Source organism: Grus americana, chromosome 5 (assembly GCF_028858705.1).
Source record: "Grus americana isolate bGruAme1 chromosome 5, bGruAme1.mat, whole genome shotgun sequence".
Lineage (NCBI taxonomy): Eukaryota > Metazoa > Chordata > Aves > Gruiformes > Gruidae > Grus > Grus americana.
In genome coordinates, this window is record NC_072856.1 from 22,502,657 (window position 1) to 22,528,632 (window position 25,976).

General features: G+C 40.7%; 3 protein-coding genes across 27 annotated transcripts in view; 2 read left to right on the forward strand and 1 right to left on the reverse strand.

Annotated features, from left to right (window-relative positions):
* Window positions 1–7,790, forward strand: part of RAG1 (recombination activating 1) — a 35,299-nt gene extending 27,509 nt beyond the window's left edge. Inside the window, exon 2 of the mRNA XM_054826267.1 lies at window positions 4,657–7,790. Coding sequence (XP_054682242.1) covers window positions 4,683–7,790 — 3,108 coding nt within the window. The 5' untranslated portion in view covers window positions 4,657–4,682. The remainder of the gene's footprint in view (window positions 1–4,656) is intronic.
* An 8,391-nt stretch (window positions 7,791–16,181) lies between these two features.
* RAG2 (recombination activating 2) lies at window positions 16,182–17,789 on the reverse strand. The gene has a single exon (XM_054828070.1). It carries the CDS (start codon window positions 17,787–17,789, stop codon window positions 16,182–16,184), a length of 1,608 nt encoding a protein of 535 aa, XP_054684045.1.
* Window positions 17,790–18,112: 323 nt separating this feature from the next.
* Window positions 18,113–25,976, forward strand: part of IFTAP (intraflagellar transport associated protein) — a 55,626-nt gene continuing 47,762 nt past the window's right edge. For 9 of the 25 annotated variants that reach the window (XR_008577280.1, XR_008577282.1, XR_008577281.1 and 6 more), the window contains exons 1-3: window positions 18,113–18,354; window positions 20,183–20,235; window positions 20,778–20,839. The gene's annotated coding sequence lies outside the window, so the exon portion shown is untranslated. Of the gene's footprint in view, window positions 18,355–18,743; window positions 18,899–20,182; window positions 20,236–20,737; window positions 20,840–22,604; window positions 22,694–25,976 lie in introns of all 25 variants that reach the window. The other 16 variants (XM_054826689.1, XM_054826701.1, XM_054826687.1 and 13 more) reach the window with 13 other exon arrangements.

Consider the following 25,976-nt stretch of genomic DNA (forward strand, 5'->3'; position numbering starts at 1 on the left):
TTGCATGGGAACTCAGGCTCCCAGGGAAATGGGGCAGGTAGCCAGCTACTTGGGTGAAGTTTTGAATAAGCACCCCAGAGGGAGAGATTCACTAAACTACTTCTCAAAGAGCCCCAAGTGCCTCAGTACTAACAATGCATATTGTCAAGGAGCTGCGTCTGCCAGTTCACGATAAGGGAGGAAACTAGCATGTGGCTGCCGAGAGTGATTTTGACTGATATCTGGTCTTGCAGCCTGATCTGATATGTTTTTGAAAAGGTCTCTCCAAATGCTAGGGAGTGAATAGTAAAAATAGGCAGGTTGTCAGGAAGTCCAAGCAAAACAGGGACAGCAGAAGAGATGGGCTCAGGACCTAGCAGTCTGATGTTCTCAGAGGTCTATAAATGCCTTGGCCATGACATCCTTATCCCACACTGCCCTGGCCTGGAATAACCTCTATGATTTCTGTTCCACCTTATCCTGACCACTTTATGGTTGGACTTGATCTTAAGGGTCTTTTCTAACCCAAATGATTCTGTGATTCTAAGAATTGGAAGCATTGTAAGATCAGAGTGGATAATAGAGAAGGAATTCTCTCACCTATTTTAGCTATAGCAAATGCCAAATATTACAACTTTTGTTGATTTTCCCTCTGGCTGCCATCAGTGTTGTGTAAGATGCTGTCAGGTAGGAGCTGCATTAACCGGGAGATCCTGAGCTGCAGTGAAAGCACAGTGACCTCCCACATAGCCGCCTTGTCAGGGAAGAGTGTACAAGTTGGAAATGGATTTGAGTCCTATAGGATCACAAAGTCTTCTGAGAAAGGGAAATGCTTAGGCAGGTGTTTATGTAGTTATGCTGCTACTGCAAATTCCTGCTTCTGGAGTGTGAACATTTGGAAGGACTTGATGGATCGCTAGAATTTTTGCACAATGTTATGCGTGGAGACTGAAAACTTTCAGGGTGCTGTTGTGTGACAGAATTTGATTTCTTTCCACTTTGAGTCAGTTTTTGAGACAGTTGCTCTGTGGAAACTAAGCATGGGAGTTCAACTGGGCTTTTCCAGAAAAGAAACTCTACTGCCCACTGTTTGTGGTGTGGCCTATACCTGCTGTAGTATCTACCAGTTACTCCATATGTATATATCTAGCTTTTATATTGTTGACTTGTCCTCCCTGCCCAGGGCCTTCAAGACCCCAGATGTACATCACCAAAAAGATAATATCGTTGAAAATTAAGTACTGGTATCAGAAGAAAGGACATTTTGTGATCCTCATTGTGAACCCCAGAAGCTTGGCTGCTATTGATCAGAGCAAGTGGGCCACTGGCCTTCAATGAAATAGCTTTGATGTGAGACACTGGTGCGACCAGACACCAGGTTCTCCTCTCTGACAGTTAACAGCGAAGAAACTAGCTCTGAAGCTATAAAGAAGAAAGCCAAATGCAAAACTTTGTGTTAAAAAACAGTGCAGGTGCTCCTCAGAGAGAGTCTGCATACTTATCTCAGAGCCCAGGAGTCTTGCACAAGAAGACCTTGTTTGTATGAATTTTGTGGTTAAGCCTCATAAATTGCCAGGTGCCACCTGGATTTGAGAGTTCTGTATTGTGTTTAGTTGAAGTAACCTGTGGTTAGCACCAGGGTGGCACTGGGAGCTCAGAGGGACAGGGATAAGTGAGATAAACAGCACTGCAGTGTCTTTAAAAAGCAGAGGGAACACAGAAAGAGTGAGAGTACACAGGAGCAAGGGCAAGCAAGCTTGACATTTGGAACAAACTGGACACACATAGCAGCAGCTCTACAAACTGACAGTGAGCTAAAGGTAGGCTGCCAGTACTAATGACAGCATCCTAGATGCTTGTAGGACATCCAAGTGTTGGTTCCTTTTCCTGATTTAATGTGCAGATAAATGATTTTATTTTATATGTGCTTCCTCACCTCAGAGGTCGTTCTTTTCATTTCAGTGAGACTATCCATAAGGCAAGGTCTTCCTTGATATGAGTAGAAGTATTGCAATATCTTGCTTGTCTTCAGAAATGTATGAAATATTGTGATCTGGGAAGAAAAGAGATTTCTTTTTCCTTTTCAAGATAAAAAGAGGTGATACTGAACACAGCTGTCAGAGTCGATTAAATAACCACGGCTGAGCGTTCATGCCTGGGGTTCACTCTGTAAGAATCTGAGTGGGGTAGGCAGGGAGAAGAAAGGTTGTTCATTGTGACCCCCAACTATAATAACAGAACACAGGCAAATTTAGCATGAGTATCATGAAATATTCCTAGCACTTGGAATATTTCTAGCTCTCCCAAGAGAGCTGCTGAAATCTCTACTGCCTGGGAGCCAGGCAATTCGAAGCTTTTGATGAGTATTCTGTTGGCAACAATTATCTGCCACAGAAGGCAAAGGTTGGGTGACCAGAGAGGGCTTCTTTGTCCTTCATTTCTGCCAGTGCATGTTCAATGAAAGAGAAAAAAAAAAAAAAGAACGCTTGAACTTTTCTTTAGCAAGGGTAAACCCTGTCTGATTCCATGTCTGGAGTTGGTGATTAATAGCAAGAGTTAGGTCATGGGTTTGGAGATCAGCGTGGCACTACGGTGGCACTTAGTCGAACGGTTAGAAGAGTAGAGAAAGTATTAAATATTTTGCTCTAAATGTACTCAGTGCTGGCTGTTTCTTTACAATGATTTACATACTTCCCTGAGGAGGCATTGCTCATGGTTTAAGAGATTCTGAAGGTGCTGCTGGAGATGGTGAAATTACACAAAATTGCATAGGGTGTTATGTAGAAGAAAAGGACCTGTGCACAGTATAGGGCAAGTAGCTATTCAATTACTCTGCAGGTAATAGGAACACAGGACTAATCAGAGGCAAATGGGTTATTGCTCAGTCTGCCACAGGATGCAGCCAAGAAAGCAAGACAGTAGTAATGCTCTGCATACATCTGGGCACAGCTGCACATCACAGATCTATGAACAGCAGAATACAAGCAAGCATGTTGCCAGGCTGGATCGGTGATGGACAGCAGGGGACTGCAGTGCAGACAGAGATATTTAGCAGTACAGGCAGCTGGACGGAGCAATGCAGGCAGATGGGGACAGTGGTATGGGCAGCTTGTTCTCAGTGGGACGAAATGAAGAGAAGCTGGGAAGAAAACAAACCTAAATTTTAGTTGCCAAGGCCTAATGAACAATTTTGAAGTTAAACACAGCTCTTAAGGAAATTTCTGAGCAGACCGATTTGTCATTCTGGGTAGGGAACTTAATCAAAGCATGCAGTCCTGTCTGGACTCAAACACTGTACTGAAATGATGCTTTATTGAACGGTTATAAATGAAATAATCTCAGAAACACCCTGGGCATCATCACTTTAGACCATGACTTGGATTTATTTCTTATGAAGGACTCCTTCCGAATAGACACTGAACTGAGATTTCTAGCAAGTTGTGGGAATTGCTAAGTGGCGATATAATCAGTTAAAGAAACCACAGCCATGCCCACCTCAATCCTAGTTCTAGTATATAGTCGTAATGTATAGTTTTCCTCATTTTTATTACTCACACCAACCAGAGCAGTAAAACCCAAATAAACAAGAAAACATAACTGAATCTTCTCTATACTGTTTGTTTGCTTTGTGCACTTCTCATAGACAGGTAATGAAAAATTGGTTAGTCACTTTTGTTGTTGTTTCTTCACAATTTTGTTTTCTAAGTCTGATGCAGTAGCAAAAAGTTTCAGTGTCTGAGGTGAAAGTCTTGTATTTATTTTTATACAATACCATATCTCCATGGCAACCACATTGCTATTACTTTTGGCTGCATCTCTATGAAAGCTAAAATTGGGGTCAAATTTGAACAGACATTTTTGGATTTCCAGTACCAGTAATCCTTACAGAGAGAGTTCTCAGCAGGGTACTTAAACAGATGACTAACTTACAATGTATAAATATTCTCTCTAGAGCAAATCTGCAGCCAGTATAAATTGCCATATCTCCTTTATAGTCCAGGGAACTATAGCGCTTTGCATCAACAGAGGATACACTCCTCCTGCTTTAATGGAGCTACTCACATTCATTAAGCACACACTAAGGTACTTTACAAAACTGGGGCCTGAGTAAAGTCTACACTGGGATCGAGTAGTATGTGGTGCTCTGCCCATGTAGAATGGCATGTATTAGACACTTCAGATTAGATCAAGGACTAACAAGTGGTGTGAGAGCAGTGGTCTTGCTGATTTAGATAATATGAGGCAGACAAAATTCTGTCTTTCAGAACTGAGTTCAGTTTCCTATTAAAAAGTCACCAAACTTTCAGGATGTAATTCTGTTGTCTATAGTAGCTTTATTTATGGTAAGCTCAGTCAGGTATAAGAAGGAAGGGGCAGATTTGGATATTCGTACTGGATGACTAATGGCTTCATGTAAAGTGCATTAGTGTTCTATTAGAAGACATGTGGATGCCTCAGGATCAAATTCAAAACACATTTGGGTACTTATCTGAGATACTGAGTGGACAGCCTCTCTGGCCAATGTCTGGGCCTCTCGATTCAGTAGGTGTCTTGGATGAGTAACTCAATTTTAAAGCATTTCTCAGTTACAGTGATTAGAACTGTTCTATTAAAAAACATACCATTATTATTAATTTTGGAAGATAAGCTAATTTACAGCTTCTTTCTCTTTCTCAGGTGATTTGGTTTCTGCCAGATTATAGATGTCAGTAGCATCACAAATGGATCTGCCTGAAGAAATTCAGCATCCATATACAAAATTTTCTGAATGGAAATTCAAGCTGTTTAAAGTGAGATCATTTGAAAAAACTTCTGATGACAGCCAGCACATAAACAAAGATCAGACAGAAGAGGTTGCTTCTTCAAACAAAGAAATCATACTGCGTAAAGATGAAGCAGTGCCAAGAGGAGAAAAGATGGACTTAATGGGTAATAGGCAGGCACTTGAGAAAGATGCCAATGACATGAAAATACAAGACAATAAAGCTCATCAGAACAATCTGAAACAACTTTGCCGCATCTGTGGAGTTTCATTTAAAACTGATTGTTACAAGAGAACTCATCCAGTGCATGGGCCAGTGGATGATGAGACTCTATGCCTTCTGAGAAAGAAAGAGAAAAAAGCAACGTCTTGGCCAGATCTTATCACTAAGGTTTTTAAGATTGATGTGCGAGGGGATGTTGATACTATCCATCCCACTCGATTTTGTCACAACTGCTGGAGTATTATCCATAGAAAATTCAGTAATACTCCATGTGAAGTATATTTTCCTAGGAACAGTACGATGGAATGGCAACCCCACTCCCCAAACTGTGATGTGTGCCACACTATCAGTCGGGGAGTCAAGAGAAAAAGCCACCCACCCAGCGTGCAACATGGCAAACGTGTGAAGACCATTGCAGAACATGCTCGAATAAACAGAGCTGTAAAGAACCAAGCACAGATAAACAACAAAAATTTAATGAAAGAGATTGTCAATTGCAAGAATATACATCTCAGCACCAAGCTGCTTGCAGTTGATTACCCAGTAGATTTCATTAAATCCATCTCTTGCCAGATCTGTGAGCATATTCTGGCAGATCCAGTGGAAACAACATGTAGACACTTGTTTTGCAGAACTTGCATCCTTAAATGTATTAAGGTTATGGGCAGCTATTGCCCCTCCTGCTGGTATCCTTGCTTCCCTACTGATCTCGTAACACCAGTGAAATCTTTCCTGAACATCCTCGATAGCCTAGGTATAAGATGCCCTGTAAAGGAATGTGATGAAGAGATCTTGCATGCAAAATATGGCCACCATCTCTCCAGCCACAAGGAGATGAAAGGTAGAGAGCTCTACAGCCACATAAATAAAGGTGGCCGACCGAGGCAGCATCTCCTGTCTTTGACCAGGAGAGCTCAGAAACATCGTCTGAGAGAACTGAAACGTCAAGTCAAAGCTTTTGCTGAGAAAGAAGAGGGTGGCGATATAAAGGCTGTATGCATGACTTTGTTCCTGCTAGCTTTAAGAGCAAAAAATGAACACAGACAAGCAGATGAATTGGAGGCTATAATGCAAGGGAGGGGATCTGGACTTCACCCTGCTGTCTGCCTGGCAATCCGAGTCAACACGTTTCTCAGCTGTAGCCAATATCATAAAATGTATAGAACAGTAAAAGCTGTCACTGGGAGGCAGATCTTCCAGCCTTTGCATGCTCTTCGCACTGCTGAGAAAGCCCTCCTGCCAGGTTATCATCCGTTTGAGTGGAAACCTCCCTTGAAAAATGTATCCACTAACACAGAGGTGGGAATTATAGATGGACTATCAGGATTGCCACTTTCAATTGATGACTATCCAGTAGACACAATTGCAAAGAGATTTCGATATGATGCAGCCTTGGTTTGTGCCTTAAAGGACATGGAGGAGGAAGTCTTGGAAGGCATGAAAGCAAAAAACCTGGATGACTATTTGAGTGGTCCCTTCACTGTGGTAATAAAAGAGTCCTGTGATGGAATGGGAGATGTCAGTGAGAAGCATGGAAATGGGCCTGCTGTTCCAGAGAAGGCTGTTCGCTTTTCTTTCACAGTTATGAACATTTCTATAGCACATGGGAATGAAAGCAAGAGAATCTTTGAAGAAGTAAAGCCCAATTCAGAGCTGTGTTGCAAGCCGTTGTGCCTTATGCTGGCTGATGAATCAGATCATGAAACTCTGACAGCAATCCTGAGCCCCCTCATAGCAGAAAGAGAGGCTATGAAAAACAGTGAACTGCTACTTGAAATGGGAGGCATCCTGAGAACATTCAAATTCATCTTTAGGGGTACAGGATACGATGAGAAACTCGTGCGGGAAGTGGAAGGGCTGGAGGCTTCAGGTTCCACTTACATTTGTACCCTGTGTGATGCAACCCGCCTGGAGGCATCACAGAATTTGGTCTTCCACTCCATAACCAGGAATCATGCTGAAAATCTGGAGCGATATGAAATATGGAGGTCCAACCCATATCATGAATCTGTTGATGAGCTCCGTGACAGAGTGAAGGGTGTTTCAGCCAAACCTTTTATCGAGACTGTTCCCTCCATAGATGCATTGCACTGTGACATTGGCAACGCAACGGAATTCTACAGGATTTTCCAGATGGAGATCGGTGAAGTTTACAAGAACCCTGATGCGTCTAAAGAGGAGAGGAAGAGGTGGCAGTTGACTCTTGACAAACATCTCAGGAAGAAGATGAACTTGAAGCCTATGATGAGGATGAGTGGAAATTTTGCTAGAAAGCTCATGTCCAAAGAGACAGTAGAGGCAGTATGCGAATTAATAAAGTGTGAGGAAAGGCATGAAGCCCTAAAAGAACTAATGGACCTTTATCTGAAGATGAAACCAGTGTGGCGATCTTCATGCCCTGCCAAGGAGTGTCCAGAATTGCTGTGCCAGTATAGCTACAATTCACAGCGTTTTGCTGAGCTCCTCTCTACAAAATTCAAGTACAGATATGAAGGCAAGATTACAAATTATTTCCACAAAACCCTTGCTCATGTTCCTGAAATCATTGAAAGAGACGGGTCCATTGGGGCCTGGGCAAGTGAAGGAAATGAGTCTGGAAACAAACTGTTTAGGAGGTTCCGAAAAATGAATGCCAGGCAGTCCAAATGCTATGAGATGGAGGATGTCTTGAAGCATCACTGGCTATATACCTCTAAGTACCTCCAGAAGTTCATGAATGCTCATAAAACATTAAAAAGCCAGGGCTTCACCATTGATCCAGAGGATAATTTAGGTGACTCCTTGCCACTGGAGGTCTTGGAAAACAACGATTCAGCAGAACTCTAAATGTAAAGTGCATTTGGTGTTAGGTTTGTGCTGGTGGCTTCCTGCAAGGAGGCAGCTTCTCTTCCAGGCCTGCAGAGGTACAGGGAAGTCTGAAACAATCATTTTTACACTCCCTGTTCAAGGTGCTGAGTGGAGTTTAATAAACACTGTGTCTGTTGGGAGTTTCCAAGAGGCAATGCAGTGGTGCGTTTACCAGTTGTTATGTGAGATGAAAGTAGAAACAAATTGCAAAGAAGGGTCTTCAGTTTATTTTGGTCTTAGAGTGTTGTTTATAAGTGAGAAAGCCAAAGTAAGCAAGTAGTATTTTGGAATGAGTATGATTCTGGAGAGTTATGACAGTTGCTGAAAAAGGGAGCACGGCTATTTGTTCTGTCTGCATTTTTAAAACTATTTTGCTATTTACATTTTAAGAGGGTTGATTATTTTATTGATGGTCCTTTGGCTTTTATAAGTAAATATTTGTCAGTGAGACACTTGGGTAATTGTTTTGGGATAAAGTTCAGTTATTTTCGTATAAAATACTGACTAAAGATGCAAACTTTGATCTCACAAACTTTTAAAAATATTATTATTTAACATTTATATTGTAGTAATGCTTAGGAGCAGATGGTGGTACACCATGCTAATTTACTATATGAAGATATAGGAAAGGTAGCTGGAGTTTTTTAAAGATATTTTTATCGTAGTCTGTATACTCTAAAATGTAAACCTGTACTTGTACTCCTAAAGCAGGATTTACTGTGCCTTGTGATTATCTCACTATACAAAGTACATTCAAGCACTGCTGAGTAGCTTGTTGCTTCATGAGCATTTTAGATTTCTACGGTTACTTCAGTATATAGTATAATTTGTATTAGTAGAGTTTTATTGGGTGAATTCCTGGCCTCACTGAAGTCACCAGTAAATCGTCATTAATACCAGCAGGCCCACAGTTTCACCAAGTGACTTTAGTCACAGTAGACCCATTTCTCAGGAGATGGATATTACCTTGATCAGATACATGCCATTGTTCTGATCTTCTCTATTAGGATATTTCACTGATGGCTGCTGATGTGCTCCGACTGTATCTGATACCAAGGTTTTTCACACCTGGGATACACCACGCTCACAGTCTCATTTTCCAAATCTGTAAAAGAGGAATGACATTTATTAACCTCAAAGATAGTTGGCATACAAGATTAGTTAAAAAGCAACGAACTACCTTGAAATTACTGCATACTGTATTTTACATTATTACAGCAAAGTTTAGTTGGCATTCCTCTGTACTATATTAGATGAACTATTTTTTTGGTGGTATTTGCCCTTCTGAAGTGGTATTTAGTATATTCATACACTAAAATTATATGAATTTCATTAAATTAAATATTCATGAAATATACTGAAAAGTACCTGAGATGCCCTGATATCATCTAGCCTTTCAGATTTGCACCTGTAGCTAGAGCATTACTGTGTTTGGAGTAGTATTTCTGAAACAAGATTAAATGCAGAAACAATCAAAACACAGATCTAAAAGAATCTGTTTTTTGTTTTTGTTTTGATGTGGTAGAAGTTGGTTTGTGAGTGTAAGTGAAAAACAAACTTAAAGAATTAATGGTCTGAGGTTTGTTTAGTAGTATCTTGTTCATGTTATTTACTGTATCTTGAGGGTCTGGTATTTACCATTTATGGACAATGATTGCCCAGAGAAGCTGTGGATGCCCCATCCCTGGAAGTGTTTAAGGCCAGGTTGGATGGGGCTTTGGGCAACGTGGTCTAGTGGAGGGTGTCCCTGCCCATAGCAGGGGGGTTGGAACTAGATGATCTTTGAGGTCCCTTCCAACCCAAACCATTCTATGATTCTATGATTCTATGATAAAAAATAGAGTTAAATGTTAGTAATTAGTACAAATATTAGTGTTATTCTGATTATGTCCTTCTTTTGATTTTTTTAATTAAAATACTATTTTTAAAGTATTCCGTAATTTAGAATTTTGGTTTAATATGGTTTCTTTAAATATAGTTTAACATTATGTCAAAATTTGCAGTTGGAAATAATGCCTTTTACTTAAAACATTTGCTTTTCTAAGCGATCATAAGGACTACAGCATATTTTGCATGATGCATCATGTTAATTTCTAGATTAATATTTTTTTTTAATTCTTTGAATAAAACAAGTATTTCCCATAGAGCATAAATACCAGGTTTACATAAGTATAATTCTTTACCAATAAATGCAACAAGTTTCCCAGGGAGTATAAATATCAGGTATAAAGAGCATCCTTTAGCAGTAAATGCAGATATAGTTTGCATTTTTGGTCGGCGTATATTTCATTATGCAAATAGTTGCACACTTGTCTATTTTTCTCTGCATGTGTATTTGAGGCAACTGTATTACCGTCTGTTTTATCCTTGACTCTGCTTGAATAACCTAGGGCCCAGTTTAACAATCTTGACTCACCTCACGGTGTTTTTCACTCCATTTAAGTGGTATATACATTTTTTGCTGCCTTTTGCACAGGAGTGAATTTCACCCCCAAGTAATCTGGACCATTCATTGCAATACATATGTGCCACTGGAGTGACAGACCAGACCTTGTTCATTTTGCACATGTAATTTCAATGACTCCACTGACATTTTCAAATTCCAAATTCACTTTAACAAGCTGCTGATGTAACAGCAAGTGATTCATCTCACTGCCTTCAAAAGGGTTGAGTAAGTTTTATCCATAGATGTATGATTTCTCAAGATGAGGCTTATATCCTGGGGTAACTTGTCAGACTGAACAGAACCTGGATGTGGACAGAGGAATGCAGTAGCACATGAAAGTATTCTTTTGTGAAATATTATTAAGCCATCAAGACACATTTCACATTCAACCAGCTCTGGGCAGTATAGCTGACACAGAGAACTACTACTATGGTTTTTTCTTTTTCTTTTTTTCTTTTTTTTTTTTTTTAGACTTGAATCTAGTTTAATCTTCTTTTTCCCCACTGTTGACATCTGTAAATCAAGAGACTATCTTTGAGAGTTTTGAAATCATTAGAGCAAACAGCACTGAAAGGATAGGTACCTGCAAGTGAAACTTTTGTGAACAGGGATAACACTGCTGCATGCACACAGCCATGCATCAAAAGGCAAACAAATTCTGACTGTAAACAGGTGCATCATTTGGTTATGCAGTCTACTGTTTAACTTTTTGATTTTGAAGAGGATTTAGAACAATGGAGACACTTTTATTTATGGTACTCTTTCAAACCTTCACATTTTCTTTTTTATGTTATTACTTGGCACAAATCCTTCAGTAATTCATGGTAAAATTTTCTTGTTCTGAAATTGTATTGACTGTAGTTTTTATACAATCACATTATGTATCTTGGGTTTTTTTTGTTTTATTAAAGGGCTTCGTATAGTGCATTGCCATGTTACGATGTGAACTATGTTATAAGCCATGATTCCGGTCTCACATATTTTTTTCCTCACAAGAATCACTATACTGAGTTTAAGCAAATCAGCTTTGATTTTTAGTCAGGTAGTTCAGAAACAAATTCTAGGTATTTACAGTACCCTAATTTCTGACTACACTGAATTCTGTGCTTTGTCTCACCGCAGAGCTTCATAATTTTACTTTTTCTTACTGTATTACAGTTTCTTAATTGATGAAACCTGTTTAAAATAAAGGTCTTATAAATATTTAAGTTTCTGGCTTCGTATTTCTTACCAGTTTTTCTACTATGCATATAATTTCATGGTAACAGTCTTACTTTTCATTCAAATTGTGGATGCTTTTCATATTTAGGCTGTTCTAATACCTAAAGACAGCTGTGACTCCAGCCCTGTTCTGGAAGTCACTAAATTAACACAAGTGAAGATTACTCTGTGAGCCTCAGCAGTCCTTTCAGCACCTTTCCTTACGGGGAACTGTTTGACAGAAAACTAAACTAATTTAAAACCAGTTGTATTTAGTCTGTAAATGGCTTTTGCTTCATTTACAAATACCATCCCAGTGTCTGTTTAAAATCAGCCTTGCACTGTTATGTCCATGTTAATATGTTAAGCCTCTTTACTGGCTTTTGTGCATCCTTTGCATCAAATGTTGGCTCCTTGTCATAGAATGAGCTGCAAAGATTAGTTCCAATCTACCTTTTAGTTCATGATTTGTAGCTTCCCTTTATTGCACTTCAGAAAATCTTTCTTTCTTCCCTGCAATGATATCTCAGGGTCAAAAGACTTATGTAAACCAACTGGTTTGGATGGAATTAATGATGAGCAAATTAAGCTACCTGATTTCCTTGTGCAATCAGGTAATTAAGACATCTAATTGCTGGACTTCATATCATCAACTTAGTTCTTTCAGCTGACCTTGAATAAAAAAATGGATGGAAAAACCAGAACCCATATAAAACAAAAAAAGAAGCCTCAGAGAGTTTGCTGGTAAATTAGAATTAACTCCTTTATTCCTAAATCTGTAATAATTAACTGAATTTTATTTCCCATGTATTCCTATTAGAATTGGGATCTGATGAAGAATAATGAGGCTTGTCACTGCTCTTCTTCAGAGTACTGTTTTAGGTGACTGAATATGGCATGATTTTCAAACAGCTGACCAGCTGCAACTACTAAGTATGGGAACTTGTCTACCTTCTGCATCAAGTTTAATATTGTCCATAATACAAAAAGACACATTAGAAAGGATTTAATTAGCACCTTTTCTAGCAGCACTGGGAGAGAAATCAAGAGTATTTTCAATGCTCTGCTCTTCCTGTGAAGATGGGCATTCTGAGCCAGTGGACAAGGAAATACACCATAACTACCACCTGAAGGAGGTCCTGCACACCTGTGGTAGTGGCCAGTGTCCTGTTCTTCCTGTATACGTGTATGTATTGAGAAATTGGAAGGTTTATAAGGTTATCGTCTTGCTTTTTTTTTTGAAAGAAAAAATGGCCTTCAGTGTCACAATTTTTCAAAGGTCAAGTGGAGACACCAAACTGGAATTTGATTTTCAGATGCTATTGCTCAAGCCCTTCTCAGAAGTTAGTCTTGTTTGAAATGGAATAGGGTAGGAAATCAAATATGGAGGGAGCTACAGCAACCAATGATGAAAAAAAAAGTAAGCCAGTCCTTCTGTCTTTAATACATTGAATCTAGCAGTAAATAACTTTACAGATTCCTTTTCAATTTGAATTCAATCTTTTCCTTTTGCCTTGGGCTCCCAGTTGTGTTATTTCCACTCCTTTCAATGGTCTATTAGTGCAATGAGTCACTCTGAACTATGACACATGCTTTAGTGCTACCACTAAAGTTTGTGTTGTGCCTTTCCTGTAGATTAATCAGATACTTCAGGGTCCAAGCACCTTTCAATAGCAGTAAAATCCATATATTATTCTCGTAAAAGCTGATAATAACAATTTAGTGTTACTAAAATGTGTCTGGGAACCATGATGCTGCTTAGTGTGGTTACAAAACACATAGGTCAGTTGGATGCAGATATGATATTTACTTCTGCACTCAAATCTACTTCATTTTATCATCTAATTCTAACCTGCATGAGGAAAAAACTTCTTGTATTGATTAGCTGGTTTTGAAGATAATCAGTGTTCTAACAGGTACACAACTCAAAAGTGTCATCAGAATTATCTGGGAATTAAGTAGTTTCTGCAGTCTTGAGTGCTATATCAAGTGTCTTCTTTACAGGCTGATGTTCATATATCTCTTTATGTTCAAGTCTTTTGGAATAATGTATTTTACTTTGACTTCCTCTTCCTGCAGTGACTACAGTCTCTGAGCTGTAATTTAATGCTGCTTGTACTGCCCTTCATTGTGAGGCTGGGACATGGTTTGAGCAAGAAATTTCTCCCTCCTACTCAAATAAACCATGCATTTAAAAAAAGCACAGCTCAAACACACAATACACTAACATTATGGGCCTGATGAAGGATATCATAAAGTCTGACTATGAATTGTTTCTTTCCTAGCCACAGCCTTAAAGTAAAGAACAAGAATTCAGGTAACAATTGAAAGAGGCCACAACGCGTGCTTGTGCTTGCCACATGCTGAGTGTACCTGCTCTCAGCTCCAAGGGGCGCAGGGAGTCATTGCGGCTGCAGGAGTCAGTTCTGGAAACTCAAGAGATGCTCCCAACATACTGCAACCACACCACCAGTGCCTGAGCCACCAGGCTTTATCCCAGACTGAACATCACTTCTGCTAGGCCAGTGTCAAGCTTTCCCTTTGGAAAATGTCTCCATTCTTTTATTTGTCTGCACTAGCAGACAAATTTGTCACACAATGTGGGGCGTGGGGAATTTGACAGAATGACAGTATTTGGGAGAGGTAACAGGCAAAAACTTGGACTGGACATTGCCAGAGTTCAGTAATCATGGGGAGTCTTCTTTTTATAAAATGGTGAAGGAATGAGGGGTAGAGGTTTGTTGTGTGAATATATTGTCCCTCTTTGGTGGTGGTGTGATGATGTGGCTTTAATTTTGGTGTGGATTTTTTTTGGTTGATGTAAATGAAGTCTATGAAGAGTGCATGATGAATGTATATTTCAATGACAATTCAGCTGAGTAAGACCTATGAGTAACATACAAAAGGGGATGTTGACTATTGAATTTCACCAGTTTGAAGGGACTTTATGTGGGCATGATATTAATTTATTCCTTGGAAAAACATATATACTCACAGCTTAGGTAAAGTAGCATGACAAAGGAAAGGGGAAGCTGGCATTGAAATTATGAATTTATACCAATATCAAACTGGTGAGAGGGGAGTCAGGGTGATACAGCTCTACCCAAACTATAACCTCCCTCAGCACATGAAAAGGTTGGAAATGGAAAATTTGTATGGTTGCCCTTTACTTTCCTCTGCTGTTGACTTGAGTTGTGAAGGTTTTAAGGGGGTACAGCGCATACACGTCTCTGTCGACAGGACTACTGTGCTAGACATGCTGCTTTGTAAAGGAGCGGAGGCTCAGGGTCTGCACATAGTGATCATCAAATGGGTGACAGCTGCTCCTGTTTTTCTTTTTTTATTCAGGGGTCCAGCATGAGACCTGGACTGTGAGTACTGAGCTATTATTGTTGGCTCACAAATGTTGAGCTGATAGTATTGATTTTTTTGAAAAGATGTTGGAGCAGTAATAAAAATAAAAAATAAAGTCAAGAATGATGAGGCTTTACAATTAGCCAATAAAAGAATCCACAAAAAAGTTAGTAAACTCTTGGGCTATTCAACCTTGACAATGTCCTTTTCAATCTGAATCCAATCTTCTCCTCATGCTTTGAGCAGCCAGCTGCATTTATTTCTACCCTCACAATGCTCCACTGGCTCAATGAGTCACTCTGAGCTATAGCTTGCACTTTTAAGCTTTCACACTCTACACAGTCACACTGGGAGAGAAGAGAAAGAAATGCGTAGTGGAGGACCTGGACTAAATGATAAAAGTCCTGTTCATCAGAAGGAACTTCTTTTGAAATCAATGGGAGCTCACAGCATAGGGCGGCTGTGAGACCAGACCCCTTCTCAGACTTCAGATGGACCTCCCAAGCACACATGCTGTCCTTTCGTAGACTTTGGGATTTACAGTGTTTGATTTACCCCATCAGTAGATGAAAAAAATGCAGTCATTTTTATTATAAACTTTAATAGCTTACTTGATTTATAAAAATACAAACACAAAGCAGTTGTTGAGCACAGTGGCTTAAAAAAGCAATTTGATTTTTAGTATAAGATGATATTCTGCAACTGTAGCCAAAATTGACATATAATCATTCGGTACCTCTCAAAATCAAAAATTAATTATCCAGAATTAAATGCTCCATATGTAAGCTTTCCATAATGGCAGTCCCTGAAGAAAACTGACCTTCATTGTCTGAATATTTCATTATTTCTGACACAAGGGACTTAAGCCTCCACTTTAGTTTAAAACCAGATTAATTAGTCTAATTTTATTTCATTACTCCAACATAAAATTGGAGTAATACAGTTATAAATTAGGCCAAATATTTCTAGAACTATTAAGATAAAAATTTAAAATGGGTACTATAATGTTCTTTATGGACAGATGCTAACACCACTGAATACATGGGATAATGTCTTATTACTAAACTCACTGGGGATAACTGGGGAGTAAGTTACAGCATAAAATACAGCACAAAGTTACCAGTATCTGGCTGTGTGTTTTCACAATGCCCTCTGTGATGGACTTCCTATCCAGATATTACAAAAATACACATAAGAGACAAAATAAATTCATGAGCTTTGAACTGTAACTGAAATACTGAGATAATTGAAATCAGTTAAATAAAAAGATCTCTTCAAGCTCCAATAACCCATTCTGCTTCAACCATTACTAGCTCTCTTTGACTGTGATTTCACTTACTCCCAGGTGAATACAAATCAGCAGTGTAAATCTATTCAAACAATCTCCGAAGAAAGGACTTTTTCGTGGGCGTTGTTAACTTCATGGTTGTCTTTTTGCGCAATGGTTTCATGGGTTGCTTTTTCAGGCGCACTACCTTTTTGGGAGTTTGTAGCCCTTTATTAAGGTCAACATGCTCGTTGCAGAAGTACTTGACATTTGCTTCTGAGAGACGTAGGAGCATGCTCTCTGAAAGATCCATACATTGTGCGTGGACCCAGTGGCCAGCCCCGCTGGAACACAGGATCATTGCGGGCTTGTTGAGTTCTGTCGAATAGAAAGGGACCCAGGTGTTAATGTCAATATTGCAACTGGCAGAGCAGGTGATCCAGTAGCCTGTTTCTGATTCATCTTCTTCATCATCTTCATTGTAAGTGTCAGTATCATCAACATCAAAGCTATTGGCTTCAGCACTAAAACAAAACTCTTCCGAATCTTCAAATGGAGTGGAATCTCCAGGGTCTTCGGTTGATGTCTGACTGCAACTTTGTGTTGTCAGTTCTTCCTCATTGTCCTCTTCTGCTCCTTTGCATCTCAAAATGTAGAAGTAGTTTGCATCTGAGATTAACTGTTTGTTGGCTCCTGGAATGCCCAGCAATACAGACCCTTTGCCCATATCACAGCCAAACCACATCTTGCAGTGTTTAATATCTGGTGTCCAGTCCGGGCTCGCCCTCTCAGCAATCTCTATCTTATCATCTTCCAGAACTATGGTGTTACACACCAACCGTTTCTGGTTGTCAGACTGGTAGCCCCCAACAAGGACAAATTCGGTATCACCAGTTTGAGTCACTATAGCACTTGACACAGATATTCCCCCTGGCAAGATGGTGCAGGTCACAGCTGGGCTGCCCAATGGGAGATCAACTTTTAGCTTGTACAAGCTGGGGGACCTGGTGTTATTTTGAAGTGAATGGCCTCCCAAAATGTAGATTGTATCATTTCTGGCAACTGAAACGTGGAAAGATAGTCCATCTTGAAGCTCTGGAAGTATGTATGACGTACAGCATCCAAACTCAAAATCAACGAGAAACACAGATGGCAAACAGTCAACTACGCTGTTCCATTTTTCAGTGGTTCTTTGTGCAAGAGGAGTATATGATCTCCCTCCAAATATAACGCTCATGCTTTTTCCCCGGCTATGAACTATGTTAATTGTATGCCCATATCTAGCTTCAGGGACATCTCCACCCAGGTCTTTCTCAACGCATTGGAATGTGGTTTTCTTGCTATTTTTGCTTACCAGACTTATAACGTAAATCTTATCAGAAAGGTCGTTGTTAGGTGTTTTTCCACCATGGATGATATACTGGTACTCGTCAGACTCTGCATTGACTCTGAGTGTGCAAAGAGCAGGGTAGCGGAGAGGGGGGAGGTAACAGGAGTCTTTAGAGAAGAAGGCAGGTTTCATTTTGAGCTCATTCTGCTTTATATCAAGGAGGAAAACACCAGTGGGACAGGATCTCTTTGGCCACCCTTTCTGCCCAAAAAAGAAAACATGCCCATCAAAATTCAGGAGAGAGAAGCCTGGCTGAAGCAAGGATGAATTACTGACAGCAGATACCACCTGCAGTGACATTTCATCTGCTGACTGGGCCATACTGTGGTCAATATCTGAGGAAAAAAAACAGATGAAACATGCTTTAGATCCCCTGAGAGTTGTTTAACAGTACTTGAATAAATCATATTAAAGTTGCATTTCAATTCCCACACTGAGACCCAAAAAGAGACTCTTTTCTGCAACTCAGGACATGAATCAAGCAAGAGCTGTGTACCAGTTCCGCGGGATTGTGCACAGACTATGCCCTGTTAGCTCGTAAAAGCCGAACATCCGCGCGCGAGGCCTCTGGGCAGTCCCCCGCAGCCCTGCGCTGGGGACACCGCCCCGCTCGGGCCCGGCCGCTCCCATGGAAACGTCGGCCCCGCCGCCTGCTGGGGCTGGTAGTTCTCGCTCGGCCCCTCGGCCCGGCCTGGCCCAGCGCGGCGCTGGGCTGCCTGGCCGCCGCTCGGCTCGTCCCGTCCCCGGGCGTGAGGCAGCTGGACTGGAGGGGTTAGCGGGCAGGCGGCGGGTGAGTGGGGCCACGGGGCCGGGGCCGCCAGTGGGCGGGTCTCCTGGCGACGGGATTCAGCTCCGAGGCGCCCGGGGGCACAGGGACCAGCGCCAGGTATGACACAAGGCGGGCTACTTCCTGCCCGTTTCTCGCCGGGGCGGCCGGCGGTGCCGGGTTGGTGCGTTGGAGCCCCCCCGGGTGCTGCAGGCCGCCTCAGCAGGCAGCGCAGGATCTGCGGAGAAGGGGTGCGGGTCCCATGGTCCAGGCCCCTGGGCCCTGCTGGGGGCGACCACCTGCCTGTGCCTCGCTCCGTCCCTGGGGCCGAGGGGCTCGCCTGCTCCCCGAGACCGGCAGCCCGCTTGTGGGAAGGGTGGGGAGGTCCCCCCCCATACAGGCCCCTGAGCCCGGCCTCTGGACGGGAACGTGCTGTAGTGCTCTGTAATGAGTGAGCTGAAGCAAGTATGTACACAACCGCATACAAACTTGGGTTGGACATTTTGCAGGCTTACATGGCAAACATCAAGACTTTTTGAAGACATTTAGGAGCAGTTGATGCCAGCTGTATTTGTAACCATGTAGGTATCACTGACGTGGCAGAGGTAGAAGCGCTTAGCGCCAGGGTGAATCTCGCACGCTTGTGCTGAACAGCCTGCTCCAGGTAACTGTGTGGCTCGGGAGTCTCGCAGCCAGGTATTTTCATAGTGTGATCAAATTCTTTATCTTTGGTGGTTGCTGTTTGCTCATGCTTTCGTGAGCAGGTTTCGAGGGATGTCTTTTACTTTTTTCACCTGTTTGTTCAAAAATCTAAAAGAGCTTATGTAGTCAGCCTGGATAATCACCAGGATAAAATAATCAGCCTGGATAAAAACCTGAAAGAGGTTTGGGCAGCACAGACACCAGCAAAGGAATTAACTTCCGGGTTCATTGGCACTGTCCTTTAGTAACAGCAGAGTTATGCCTTTTAGTAAATGTCCAAGTTCTCTGTCCCAGCCTTTGCCAAATCCCCAGAATTTAAAGGTATGAACTAGCTTTCAAATACAATATTTGAAAAACAAACCCATCCCAATGCTCCACATTTTAAAATATAATTCCTTGTTTTGAAATTTTTAGGATTCATATTTTCCTTGCTCCTGCTTTTTGTTTTACTGTAACAACAAAAACAAGACACAAAGGGCTTCTTTTTTAAGGAAGGGTCAGTGTCTTCTAATTCTGTGACATCAAGACCTGGGGACTCCTAATCAACATAATATACAGTGAGAGTCACTCTAAAATCATGGGAACTGATGACACTGACTACATCAAATTGCCATCAGTGCATGTTCTCAATCACAGTAGGAACCATTGTACCACATTCTGTACTGCCTGCCTGCTCCGCTTCCTGGTATGAGAACTGCTGTGCTAAAATACAGATCTGCCATTAAAAGATTTCAAAGGTAGGTGAGCCTGGTCAGATGTGCTTAGGCCAGAGCACAGAGTAGGCATAGCCACTACTGCATCTAGTTTAAAAATAATCCATGGAATAGCTGTCTTATCTTTTTGCACATTGTTGAATCATCTGAAGATCACGGTCAAGTTCTGTTCACTGTGCAGCCAGTCCTAATGCCTCTGCCCTGAAGGTGATAGTTTTTTCTACGTTTAGGTTCCTTTTCAGAAGTATTGCACTGTAGGTGAAGTTTGGTTACGAGTTAATTAAATTAGTGAACCCTGTTCTGAGCATGTCATTATACACAGCAGGTTTTGTTCTTATTATTTGCATGAAGAAATATTTGCTGAGTTACCTTCAGGTGATATGTTAAACAGGAATCTCTGCTGCTTGTTTCTTATAGCCATTCAAAAATGGTGTTGCTAAAGAGGAGCTTGCACTAAGTTGGGTTTACTGGTTTAGATTTCCTTTTTCTCTTCTTTCATATTGTGTGGTTACTTAGCTGCTTTATTTTTACAGGATCTTTAGAAAAATAATGTGTCTTCTGTACTGAAGATGTCCCAAGCACATCTGTAAGTCAGTGTTCTGTATTTTGTAACACTAGTGTTCTACATTTGACTGCTTGTTTATATTTGAAGTCTAACAAGAGTATTAAAAATGGCAAACAATTTAATTGCAATGTTGGCATTCATCTTATATTTTTACATAAAGAATCTCCAAATATGACGATTATTAGTGTTCACAATGTCACAAACTATTTCCCAAATATCGAACGGTACTCAGTTCTGAAGAGTATACTGTCTGAAGAGACTGTTGCAGACACAGAGTGGAGAAAAGACCTATGAAAATGATTAAAAGTGAGATTGATAGACACATGGAACTTACTGGTTAAATAAACACGCTTCTTCCTTGTATCCCTTAATATTTCTTAAACTTTACGTAAGCAGGCAGTTCAGAAAGTAATGGAGAGAATATTTATCCCAGATTCTCTTACAGAAGTAGCTCCTTAGGCACTTGCTGAAATTGCTTTGGCTTACCAGGTTGTTTCATGCTCATTATGGTGTGTTAATACAGTGTGGTTGACCTTTGCCTATGCTGACTTCTAACCTTCCAGCGCCATGGATTCCTCTGGGCCAGCGCTCATCTGACCTTGAGCAGCTTCAGGGAACCCAGAAGGTAGAAATCTAACGTTTAAAGTTTTTTTTTTCTTTATGCTGAAAACCATGTCACTGTGGAGTCGGATTAACATTAGTGCTAGTGTGGAGGGAAACAGACAAATGCCTTTGTTGTGGTACAGCACAAGATAGAGGGGAAAAGACAATACCAGAAGTAAAGATGGATAAATAGAGAAGGGTAGAGTTACATAAACAATTACCAGTTGTGGTGACTTGAGTCATGCTTCATCATATTTGGTATTTTTATAAAAGATCAAGCTCCAAGGATTATACAAACAAGTGAGAATCTCAGCATTACTTTTATAACCCTTGCATTTGAGAAGTTAACTGTAGAGATCTGAGCTAGAAGCTAAGCTAATAGAATAAAACTAGTATTTTCCCCTATTTTATTTTAAAATCAAACTTATGCTTTTGAGGTGGGTTTTTTAGTTAATAGTTGTTTGTATAGCAAGAAGAGATTACAAGGAATTCAGATTTGGTTAGATTCATTGGGAGATTTATTTACAGAAGGATCAAATGAAGGGAGAAGGTGCTTTTTAAAAGCACTAGCTAATGTAATTTGAAATGTGCTTAGTATGGAAATAGATTGACATAGTTACCATTTTGTATGTGGGGTATTATTTCAGAAACTATGTTAAGTGTTCACTGAGAAGTATAGGATGAATGTGGTTTAGAAACATGGGGTAGGATTCAGGTGCCTAAACATCAAGTGACATTTCATATGCCTTTGGATATTCTTGTCTTCTAGCTTCTGCTATGGAAGGCAGCAAGTCTCCCATAGGTTCTGTATCCTAGATCCTAGTAAACCTAGGGTATATAAAATGTCACTACATTACTATGTTTAGGCACTGAGTCACTCCCAAAATGTGTTTACTACTTATTGTTATCTTTGACCCTATGTAGTAATTGTTTGTTCACCTATGTGCTCTGCCTGTTACCTGATTAGGCAACAAAACCATTTTAAACAGCAGAACAATGAATAATCAGTACTGTTGTTTAGTGTGCCATTTCATATTAATATTTGTCAACATTAAAAAATAGCATATTCATAATAGTTTCACAATAATTTGAATGCTACCAAATAATGATTGATTTGATCTTATGAACTGTAGCCAACCCAAAGCACTTTTCATTTACACAAAGGTAAGGTATTTGAACAGCACTGATTGGACACTGAGAGAATGGATTGCAGGATAGTATGGAGTCTTAGCTGGTAAATGCTCATGGTTGACCATTAAATTCTGTCATTAGTTTGAAGTTATTTTTAACTTGGCATGAACACAGATATCTACGGTAGCATTAAATTGATTTTGCAACATTGTATATTTTTTTCCTGACTGCAAAATGAAAAAGCATACCCCTGAAAAGCAAGTGCTGTTCCCAAATTCTTCACAATCAAAATCATATCCAGACATCCACAGAACTTTGAGGTCCTCCATAAACAGGCTTAAGGAAGGAAGTCTTTATATAGTATTCTCAAAACATTCACTAAGTGTATCCACCAAGTTTGCTTTGGGCAAAACAATAAGTTAGACATACCTGGCTGATAGAGTTTTTTTGCGTCCTCCAAAATCTTTCTATGTAAATGGGATTCAAATGTGAGCACTTTGAGGAATCTTCTCTGACAGCACAGGGGGCTTGTGGCATGGAGACACAGCCTGATGGTGGGGAATCTATCTGCTTAATTTGCAGATGTGCTCCTGAGAACTCGGTCTACTGTGGCTAACTGGCTGTGACCGTTTTTTTCTTTCCTGTCTTGTCTTCAGATGGCACAGCAAGAAACCCACCAGCCTCCAGAAGCTTTAACCCTTTGCAGTAGAACCAGACCACAGTGACAGTAGATGTCTGTTAGACTGTAAATGGCTGCAGCGTACACTCCTTTATAGTTTAATTTTTTACACTGCTAAACCTGTCAAGCTCATGATCTTTTCTGGAATATTTCAGTGCTATTGGAATAGAAAAATGTAATGTAAAGTAATTTTTGAGTTCAAAGAAAAAATAATCTCAATAGCTAGTAAAAGAAAAGAGCTATTGATTGGTGTACTACTGCTTTCCCCGGGAATGCTCTGCTGCAAGTAGGTAGTGACATTGAAACAGGGCAAAGGAAATGACAAATGCATGCAACCCAGTGAGTGAGGGCTGACTATAAGTGCAATTCAAAGTCCACTGAAGTTGTTAGGAATGTCTTTTTTCTACTTCAGTGGCCTTCTGATCAGACCTTAAAAGACTAATAAAACTTTGCACCCTTCTGTGGCATTTTTCATCAGTTTCACAGTGCTTTTCTTCAACAAAAAATAATTAGACTCTGGGAAGTCCTCTGGGAACATATCCTTTCAACAGCCAGCAGTGCAGGGGCACAGAGGATAAGCCACTTGCATAACATAGCACAGCAAATAAACAGAAAAACCTGGAAAACAGTTTACTCTTCATAGCTCCCTGCTTTTGTTTTCCTAGCCATACTTCACCCACTCCTGAGTTACATCTGCTGCACAGTATTTAGAAATATCTCATCTCCCATTTGAAACTGCTGTGCGAATAGAAGTAGAAAGAGCTTGAAATGGAATTTGATTAGTACAGCAAAACAAACATACCTAATGTTTGCGAAAATTGTCTTGAGTCATTGAATAACTGTAATGCAGGTAGGATGTGGTGATGGTTCTCATCTGAAATACAGCAGCTCTAAGGCAGCGTGCCCTGTAGTATTCATATGGATCTATTACTTCTGAAACAAAGGTAAAAGTAGGATGTACTGCAGAGTTGAATGCTGAAGAACTTAACTTCCCCCAAATTTAAGGGCATTCAGATCACATTTGTTTCTGTTTTCAGTAGTGCCTAGATGATATGTGACAGCTTCTTATTCAAGTGCTTGACATAGTCTGACCCTTGTTTGTGTCTGTGATCAAAGATCTACTGGCAATAGAGATACAAGTGTTTAAGTGAAAAATCCAACCCCAGTTGTGTCTCCTTTAATATTTTACATTCATTTTATTCTCCTTCTGCCAGTTGACATGCCTTATCTTTAGAAATTCTTTTTCCAATTACTGTGGCTGAGAAGAGGGAGAAATTAAAGTTTATTGGCAACAGCATGTCAGTTTTGGATGAGAACATGGTCTGTCCAAGCTGGTCTTCTGTAACTGTCTGTGACAAACTGCTTTGGAGGAGCTGCAGCAACTATGTTCTGAATAATGTATCTACAAGGCAGGAAGATCATGTTCAGAACTGTCCAGGTCATAGCAAGAACATCTAGGATTTGCATCCTGAATTTATTTGGCAGAGAACCCATGCAAAAATGAGTAAATAGACTTTTCTTTCACAATTTCTCTTTTAATAACATTGACGTAACAAGTATGTTTTCAGCAGATTGCTCACTGTTATGGAAATGTTTGTTTCCATTGCTTTTCTTCTTCTACAATTAATTACTTAAAATAATATGTGGTTTACATCTTCTTCATCCCAAATCATTCCAAATTGCATTGAGATATTTCCAGGCTTTTCAGCATATTTTCTGCCAGTAAAACACAGTCATCTCTGAGCTGGAATGTCACTGACTCCCTGTGGGTTGCCGTAATGCACTCCAGCTCAGCAGGGAAAGGGAAGACTGCCTTACTTATTTGTGTAGGGTTAGCCAGCCAGAATGCAAATATTCTGGCTATTTAGCCAGGACCCATGGGCTGAAACCTGTGAAAAAATGGCACAGGGAGTCCAGCATCCTACAGTCTTCAATTTTCTGTCTCATCTAAAAACATCAGTAAAACAGTATTTAACATGTGAGGGACAGGGCTTTATTTGGAGGCCTCATCTAAAATAGCTGACTGAATCCAGCTGTGCTTTGACTGTCAAATCCAGGATGGTCGCATTCCAGGGGACAGTGGCTACCACGTTTTGAGGAGTGCTTGGTGCACAGGAAACATTACCCTTGTCATAGGCCTCCAGGTGGTCTGTAAAGGGAACAGTGCTCTTGAAGCCATTGGAAATTCATTAAAAAACCCTTCTGATCACGTACGGGACTGACACTGAAATCAAACATGATCAATGTGCTTGCTTGCAATTAAAGCCCTTAGATATATCCCTTAAAAGCTCATATGAGCTCATATGAGCTGGGCACAAGAGGCCATCAGAAAGGTCAGCTCTGAGGCTCAGTAATGCACTTATGCAAGCAGATGCAGCTCCCATCCACGCAAATTGCTGATGCATTAAGTGTGTGCCCTTAAGGCCTCCTGCTGAAGGCAGTGGCAAATGTCCAGTTGATTTAAACAGGATTACCTGTTGCAGATCACATTGAATTGAGAGATGCTGCAAGGAACCTCATCTGAAAGTTTTTGTCCTTTGTACTGAAACTTTTTCTTTTAGTTTGTTCCCACAGTTCAGTTGACCCGCACCTGCTCGTGGCCAGAGCTTGCTGCCGTAGGTTCGCTCCAGGAGCTCTGCCTCCCTGCAGGTGGTGGGAGGAGGAGGGAGAAAAGTAGGGCAGGACAGTAGAGCAGGGAGAGCTTTCTTTTGCAACTGTAGCTTTGCAGATGTCTAGACAAGAAAGAAACAGTTGACTGCCTTCTGGAAAGTGGGTAACCTTCCTGTGCTGCTGCACTGAAATCGCTTTATGTCTGTCTCGGGGCAGGAATTCCCAGAATCACTCCTTTCACATTGTCCACTTTCAAAGTGCCATCCTGGGATGTTTGTTAAAGGTGGTGACCACAGTCCATAGCTAAAAACAAACATTTATTAAGGACAGGCTTGAGTTCCAGCTTTGTATGTCTGTCTGCACCATGGGGGCTGATGATCTGCACTCCAGGCTCCAGTTCTAGCAGTAGTGTATGAGTACACTGCTTTTGCTAGCGTGGAGGAAGCACAGCTTTCTGGGCCATTTGTGAGTGGTGTTTCTGATGAGGCCATGCTTTATGGTTGCATAAACAGCTATGACAGGCTGCTGAAAGGGGCAATCCTGCATCATTCCCTTGCTCCCACTGCAGGTTCCCATTGTCCCCTTGTGCAGGCACTCACGATCATATGGCTATAAGGCAGATCAGAAAATGCATATTTAAAACAGGCATACATATTTTGCTTAGTTTAGTTTCAGGTTTTATATTGGTATTTTGTCTGGCCAAGAGATGGGCTGGAATGAAAAGCCAAGGATTGAAGAG